At 50.3% G+C, this 7,991-nt stretch overlaps 1 protein-coding gene across 3 annotated transcripts in view; it reads left to right on the top strand.

Moving 5' to 3' along the window:
• col14a1b (collagen, type XIV, alpha 1b) overlaps positions 1 to 3,561 on the top strand; it is an 87,586-nt gene extending 84,025 nt beyond the window's left edge. For all 3 annotated transcript variants that reach the window (XM_079592076.1, XM_079592075.1, XM_079592074.1), the window contains 2 exons: positions 473 to 628; positions 799 to 3,561. In XM_079592076.1, the coding sequence (XP_079448202.1) occupies positions 473 to 628; positions 799 to 1,025 (383 nt within the window). In that variant the 3' untranslated portion in view covers positions 1,026 to 3,561. The remainder of the gene's footprint in view (positions 1 to 472; positions 629 to 798) is intronic.
• The last annotated feature ends 4,430 nt before the right edge of the window (positions 3,562 to 7,991 follow it).

Genomic DNA, 7,991 nt, shown 5'->3' with positions numbered 1-7,991 from the left:
TTTGAACGTTTTTGGGATTTCCAAATTCGGGGAACAGGCACAGTCTCTATGTGATGGGATTATCTGACCTTGGTGACGTGAGGCCGCTAGCAGACGGTCGGTTACGCCAGTCTGTCTGTTTTGTTTGTTTAGAGACGTGCTCAAGAAAAAAAAGTTCACGAGACGGAGAGACAGAATGCACACCCTGTTTAATTTCTTTATTTTAAAAAAGCACGTTTTGTTTTGATTGTAAGTGGACACATACACAAGTAGACATCTCACAGATCCTTTTTTCATATTAAGTCTGTATGACCATTAATGACGGAGTATTTTAGGTCTGTTTAGTTGCAATGTGGGGAAAATCACGCAAATCGCGCCGGCGCGATCGCCGACCCCAGAGGGTGTGTGTGTTTAAGGGCACCTTATTTGACAGCCACATTACTGGATAGAATATGAACAGGAAGTTGAAGAATCTGTTTCCTGTTGTCCACAGGACCCCCTGGTGAAGGCCGAACAGGAAGTACTGGTCCCTCTGGTCGCCCCGGTAACCCTGGAAGCCCCGGCAGACCCGGAACACCAGGACCAGTGGGACCCCCGGGCCCAGCCGGATACTGCGACCAGAACGCCTGCCTCGGGTACAACGTGGGAGGTGAGTGTGTGTGTGTGTGTGTGTGTGTGTGTGTGTGTGTGTGTGTGTGTGTGTGTGTGTGTGTGTGTGTGTGTGTGTGTGTGTGTGTGTGTGTGTGTGTGTGTGTGTGTGTGTATGTGCGGGTCAGAACCGGGGCTTTCATGACCTCACTGACGCTGATGTCCCTGTAGTTCAGCCGTACGGACCCGACGTTGAGGAGGACAGTGACCCGTACGGCAGCTACGGCACCGACTACCAGCCCAACTACCCTCCGCCCCGCCCCGTGTACACCCCTGACGACCCCCGACCCCTGGAGGAGGAGCTGCACTCGCCCGGCGTCCAGCGGCACGCGCGACACACTCGCAGCCTCGCAGACCTGCGCACACGCCGGCCCAGGAGACACCAGGAGCGCACGTAACCGACTCGCAGGATACGCATCACCGGCACACAGGAAACGCATCATCGTCACAGAGGACAGGAAGTGTGTCAGTCAGCAGCGCTTTAAAGCAGCGTCACAGTCATAAACAGGAAAATAATGATGCAAACTTAATTTACTTGTCTAGTAAAACCGCATGATTCCGGTTATTTGTTTGTAATGTTCACTAGTGACAAACTCAGCAATAAACAGTAATAAACTGCTGATGATCAGCAGACGCTCACGACACTGTTCCGGATTATTAACATCCTTCCCTCTTACTCTGTAACACGTCCTTCCGTCTCGGGTCAAAATTACCCGAACCCCTGAAATTATCATTTAAAAAAATATTATTTTCCAGAAAGCTTATTTTATTTAATTTTGATAATATTTTTTCTATTTTTAATGTATTTTTTTTGGAGATTTTTGTGTTATTTTTTGTTTTATTTACCTTTAAATTAGATTTGATCCATAAATAAATGGTAATGTAAGCACATTCCTCACACTTTCAACTTAAATTCAAAATAACTCTAATAATTTCATGCAAGACACTTTAATTAAATCTCTTACACTGGGAGTCTCTGTCGACCTCTTGTGGAATAATGATGATGATGATATTTCCTGACTCTAGATGGGCTTATATCTCTATATGGAGCAGACGAGCTGTTCCTCTGGGTCCTAAAGACAGTTCTCCTCAGTGTGTGTTCAGACACACATGTACACATTATACAATAATTTTTTGGTAAAGTTTGAGCAGTTTTAGGTGTGTCTATGTGAACTGAAGCATTCCTCGCATCCATTCATTCCTAAGGGCTCAAATTGAGTCGTGAGGGAAGGATTTGTTACTTTTTAAAATTTTTAACCACAAAACTTTTCTAATCCATTTATTTTTTGTGTATTTGTGGTTCAAGTGCAACAAAAGTCTTGGGGTCTTGGACCCTCTGATGAACACTTTATAAACATTTTTTTTATTTCGGGTCAAAATGACCTGAGGGAAGGATGAGGGTTAAAGTGCCCCTATTGTGCTATTTTAAATATTGTAGTGTTGTTTTGCGTCTCCTACAATAGTTCTCATGCATTCAAGCTCAAACACACACATTTCCCCATAATCTCCACAGCTCTTTACTCTCAGTCTCTGTAACGCTTCGTTTGAAGATTCAGTCTCTCTAAACCCCGCCTCTCTGAGAGCTGCTCTGCTCTGATTGGTCAGAAAGCAAACGCTCATTATCATATCTGAATCTCAGCTCTTGATCACAGTGATACGAACAGTGACGATGGCGTGGGTTCTACCGTCTCGATCTCAGAGAACAGCGCCATCTCCACACGAACAACATGAACTCTTCCAGTCTCAGACACACTACAGTGTTTGAGGGCGGGGCTAAGAGACGCTGATCAGCCAATCAAGACCACAGACGGGCATCATGCTAATTAGTTACAAACATGCAGGCTCAGCAGGAAGTGAGACTGAATTACTGACGACTCGTTGAGTTCAGAATCACTTTCCTTTAGGAAACAAAACTCCATTGATCTGCATTAGTGAACTGCAGAGCTTCTACATCCACAGACAGCTTTATTACACACTGCGCGACAGGGAATATTAGATGAGCATAATAGGGGCACTTTAGGAGTAAACGCGCCACATTTGCCTAAATTAGAGACTGCTGAAGTGAATCTTACTCGCTTGCATTCACTCCTGACTCTTTAAAACGCTCGTCAGACTGATGGAGGTTCACTTCTGTCTGTGTTTCTGTGAAAGCTGGTGTGTGGAATATTTGCGATATATATTCACCGTGTCCTCGTGAATATGTTTGATTGCAGCTATTTACGGCTATATAAGCAGAGGAGTCTGAACGCTGACCCGACTCAGAGTCAGTTCAGTTCCTCGAATCGGTTCGTTTGCGTCAGTCACACACAATGTGTTTGTTTGATAATGGAGGTCTATTAATATTATTACATATAAATGATTATGATTGAGCCTCATTCTTGTGTTTATTTAGAGAAAAACAGAGGAAAATATAAATATTTTTATTGTATTGTTGGTTTTACATCGATTGGCTGATTGGTATATACATGATTCTGCCTGTAATTTGAGAGCTCAGTATAACAGAGATATATTGATATAATATCCAGATATTCTCATGTGTCTGAGTCACTTCAGCTCATTCTGTTCAAGAGTCTTTATATCTGGATTATGAAACTGATTTTGTGGATGAACACATGCCATTAACATCCAGTTTTTAATGTGATTATTTCTCACGTTATCCAGCTTTGGTCACAGTGTTGTTTGATCTTCAGTTATTTATTTAATCTTGTAGGTTTCAGTATTCAGCATGTTTAAAACTTTCATCTATATCTGCTGTTGTTTACAGTAATTTGTTTAATATTTCATAGTCATGTGACATTTAAGTTTTACGTAAAGATTGCGATGATGCATTTGATAGGATGAATTATACAGCAGATCGCCTCAAATCCATTTAATAAAAAATATCACAAACCAACTGAAATTATTTAACTTGTTTATTAAAAAAGCTATTCGATGATTTAAAGCTACAATATGTATTTTTTTCCCCCGCTAGCGGTCGCTAACCTCTTCCAGTAACACAGGCGTAGGTTGATGACGCAGAGATAGGCGGAATCGTGGACTCGTCGTCAGCTGATGATCTAATAATGTTTCTGGATGAGTGAATACACTGATGTTTGTATCATGACTGTGGTGTGAAGCGGGCGCGAGTGCTAATGAGAGACGGATATCAGCGCCACACGCGAGTCCCGCGGATATAAAGGAATGAGGACATTTCATTCTGCCGAACTTATACGCAAGTGCTGAATTACTCACGCAAGTTTATGAGACGAATGAAGCGTGAGGAAACGCAGCGCTGTCTCTCGCTCTACACGATCACACTAAACTGCATTGAGTGTGTTAAAGTCATAATATTATTCTGTGTCCGTTAGTCTGTATGAGACTAGCGGTACGCTAGATCAACATTAGAATAACATACTGATCTTATTATAACATTTCATCATGTTGAGCTATATAACATTTATTAGTTTTATGTACATTTGCTCACCTGTCTAATAAAGCTCATGTAAGAGCTCTGTCAAGTCGAAGTTAGTCACGGACGCTAGCTCTCGGCGTCTCTGTCGAGTGGAAGTTAGTCACGGACGCTAGCTCTCGGCGTCTCTGTCGAGTGGAAGTTAGTCACGGACGCTAGCTCTCGGCGTCTCTGTCGAGTGGAAGTTAGTCACGGACGCTAGCTCTCGCCGTCTCTGTTGAGTGGAAGTTAGTCACGGACGCTAGCTCTCGGCGTCTCTGTCGAGTGGAAGTTAGTCACGGACGCTAGCTCTCGGCGTCTCTGTCGAGTGGAAGTTAGTCACGGACGCTAGCTCTCGGCGTCTCTGTCTAGTGGAAGTTAGTCACGGACGCTAGCTCTCGCCGTCTCTGTTGAGTGGAAGTTAGTCACGGACGCTAGCTCTCGGCGTCTCTGTCGAGTGGAAGTTAGTCACGGACGCTAGCTCTCGGCGTCTCTGTCGAGTGGAAGTTAGTCACGGACGCTAGCTCTCGGCGTCTCTGTCTAGTGGAAGTTAGTCGCGGACGCTAGCTCTCGCCGTCTCTGTCGAGTGGAAGTTAGTCACGGACGCTAGCTCTGGGCGTCTCTGTCTAGTGGAAGTTAGTCGCGGACGCTAGCTCTCGGCGTCTCTGTCTAGTGGAAGTTAGTCGCGGACGCTAGCTCTCGGCGTCTCTGTCTAGTGGAAGTTAGTCACGGACGCTAGCTCTCGGCGTCTCTGTCGAGTGGAAGTTAGTCGCGGACGCTAGCTCTCGGCGTCTCTGTCGAGTGGAAGTTAGTCGCGGACGCTAGCTCTCGCCGTCTCTGTCGAGTGGAAGTTAGTCGCGGACGCTAGCTCTCGCCGTCTCTGTCGAGTGGAAGTTAGTCACGGACGCTAGCTCTCGGCGTCTCTGTCGAGTGGAAGTTAGCCGCGGACGCTAGCTCTCGGCGTCTCTGTCAAGTCGAAGTTAGTCGCGGACGCTAGCTCTCGGCGTCTCTGTCGAGTGGAAGTTAGTCGCGGACGCTAGCTCTCGGCGTCTCTGTCGAGTGGAAGTTAGTCGCGGACGCTAGCTCTCGGCGTCTCTGTCGAGTGGAAGTTAGTCGCGGACGCTAGCTCTCGGCGTCTCTGTCGAGTGGAAGTTAGTCGCGGACGCTAGCTCTCGGCGTCTCTGTCGAGTGGAAGTTAGTCGCAGACGCTAGCTCTCTGTGTCTCTGTCGAGTCGAAGTTAGCCGCGGACGCTAGCTATCGGCGTCTCTGTCGAGTGGAAGTTAGTCGCGGACGCTAGCTCTTGGCGTCTCTGTCGAGTGGAAGTTAGTCGCGGACGCTAGCTCTCGGCGTCTCTGTCGAGTGGAAGTTAGTCGCGGACGCTAGCTATCGGCGTCTCTGTCGAGTGGAAGTTAGTCGCGGACGCTAGCTCTCGGCGTCTCTGTCGAGTGGAAGTTAGTCACGGACGCTAGCTCTCGGCGTCTCTGTCGAGTGGAAGTTAGTCGCGGACGCTAGCTATCGGCGTCTCTGTCGAGTGGAAGTTAGTCGCGGACGCTAGCTATCGGCGTCTCTGTCGAGTGGAAGTTAGTCACGGACGCTAGCTCTTGGCGTCTCTGTCGAGTGGAAGTTAGTCGCGGACGCTAGCTCTCGGCGTCTCTGTCGAGTGGAAGTTAGTCGCGGACGCTAGCTATCGGCGTCTCTGTCGAGTGGAAGTTAGTCGCGGACGCTAGCTCTTGGCGTCTCTGTCGAGTGGAAGTTAGTCGCGGACGCTAGCTCTCGGCGTCTCTGTCGAGTGGAAGTTAGTCGCGGACGCTAGCTCTCGGCGTCTCTGTCTAGTGGAAGTTAGTCGCGGACGCTAGCTCTCGGCGTCTCTGTCTAGTGGAAGTTAGTCACGGACGCTAGCTCTCGGCGTCTCTGTCGAGTGGAAGTTAGTCGCGGACGCTAGCTCTCGGCGTCTCTGTCGAGTGGAAGTTAGTCGCGGACGCTAGCTCTCGCCGTCTCTGTCGAGTGGAAGTTAGTCGCGGACGCTAGCTCTCGCCGTCTCTGTCGAGTGGAAGTTAGTCACGGACGCTAGCTCTCGGCGTCTCTGTCGAGTGGAAGTTAGCCGCGGACGCTAGCTCTCGGCGTCTCTGTCAAGTCGAAGTTAGTCGCGGACGCTAGCTCTCGGCGTCTCTGTCGAGTGGAAGTTAGTCGCGGACGCTAGCTCTCGGCGTCTCTGTCGAGTGGAAGTTAGTCGCGGACGCTAGCTCTCGGCGTCTCTGTCGAGTGGAAGTTAGTCGCGGACGCTAGCTCTCGGCGTCTCTGTCGAGTGGAAGTTAGTCGCGGACGCTAGCTCTCGGCGTCTCTGTCGAGTGGAAGTTAGTCGCAGACGCTAGCTCTCTGTGTCTCTGTCGAGTCGAAGTTAGCCGCGGACGCTAGCTATCGGCGTCTCTGTCGAGTGGAAGTTAGTCGCGGACGCTAGCTCTTGGCGTCTCTGTCGAGTGGAAGTTAGTCGCGGACGCTAGCTCTCGGCGTCTCTGTCGAGTGGAAGTTAGTCGCGGACGCTAGCTATCGGCGTCTCTGTCGAGTGGAAGTTAGTCGCGGACGCTAGCTCTCGGCGTCTCTGTCGAGTGGAAGTTAGTCGCGGACGCTAGCTCTCGGCGTCTCTGTCGAGTGGAAGTTAGTCGCGGACGCTAGCTCTCGGCGTCTCTGTCGAGTGGAAGTTAGTCGCGGACGCTAGCTCTCGGCGTCTCTGTCGAGTGGAAGTTAGTCACGGACGCTAGCTCTCGGCGTCTCTGTCGAGTGGAAGTTAGCCGCGGACGCTAGCTCTCAGCGTCTCTGTCAAGTCGAAGTTAGTCGCGGACGCTAGCTCTCGGCGTCTCTGTCGAGTGGAAGTTAGTCGCAGACGCTAGCTCTCTGTGTGTCTGTCGAGTCGAAGTTAGCCGCGGACGCTAGCTATCGGCGTCTCTGTCGAGTGGAAGTTAGTCGCGGATGCTAGCTCTCGGCGTCTCTGTCGAGTGGAAGTTAGTCGCGGACGCTAGCTCTCGGCGTCTCTGTCGAGTGGAAGTTAGTCGCGGACGCTAGCTATCGGCGTCTCTGTCGAGTGGAAGTTAGTCGCGGACGCTAGCTCTCGGCGTCACTGTCGAGTGGAAGTTAGTCGCGGACTTTAGCTCTCGCCGTCTCTGTCGAGTGGAAGTTAGTCGCGGACGCTAGCTCTCGGCGTCTCTGTCGAGTGGAAGTTAGTCGCGGACGCTAGCTCTCGCCGTCTCTGTCGAGTGGAAGTTAGTCGCGGACGCTAGCTCTCGCCGTCTCTGTCGAGTGGAAGTTAGTCGCGGACGCTAGCTCTCGCCGTCTCTGTCGAGTGGAAGTTAGTCGCGGACGCTAGCTCTCGCCGTCTCTGTCGAGTGGAAGTTAGTCGCGGACGCTAGCTCTCGCCGTCTCTGTCGAGTGGAAGTTAGTCGCGGACGCTAGCTCTCGCCGTCTCTGTCGAGTGGAAGTTAGTCGCGGACGCTAGCTCTCGCCGTCTCTGTCGAGTGGAAGTTAGTCGCGGACGCTAGCTCTCGCCGTCTCTGTCGAGTGGAAGTTAGTCGCGGACGCTAGCTCTCGGCGTCTCTGTCGAGTGGAAGTTAGTCGTGGACGCTAGCTCTCGGCATCTCTGTCGAGTGGAAGTTAGTCGCGGACGCTAGCTCTCGCCGTCTCTGTCGAGTGGAAGTAAGTCGCGGACGCTAGCTCTCGGCGTCTCTGTTGAGTGGAAGTTAGTTGCAGACGCTAGCTCTCGCCGTCTCTGTCGAGTGGAAGTTAGTCGCGGACGCTAGCTCTCTGTGTCTCTGTCGAGTCGAAGTTAGCCGCGGACGCTAGCTATCGGCGTCTCTGTCGAGTGGAAGTTAGTCGCGGACGCTAGCTCTCGGCGTCTCTGTCGAGTGGAAGTTAGTCGCGGACGCTAGCTCTCGGCATCTCTGT

Source organism: Phoxinus phoxinus (assembly GCF_949152265.1).
Source record: "Phoxinus phoxinus genome assembly, chromosome: 19".
In the NCBI taxonomy this organism is placed as follows: domain Eukaryota; kingdom Metazoa; phylum Chordata; class Actinopteri; order Cypriniformes; family Leuciscidae; genus Phoxinus; species Phoxinus phoxinus.
This window is presented reverse-complemented; position numbering and strand designations above follow the sequence as displayed.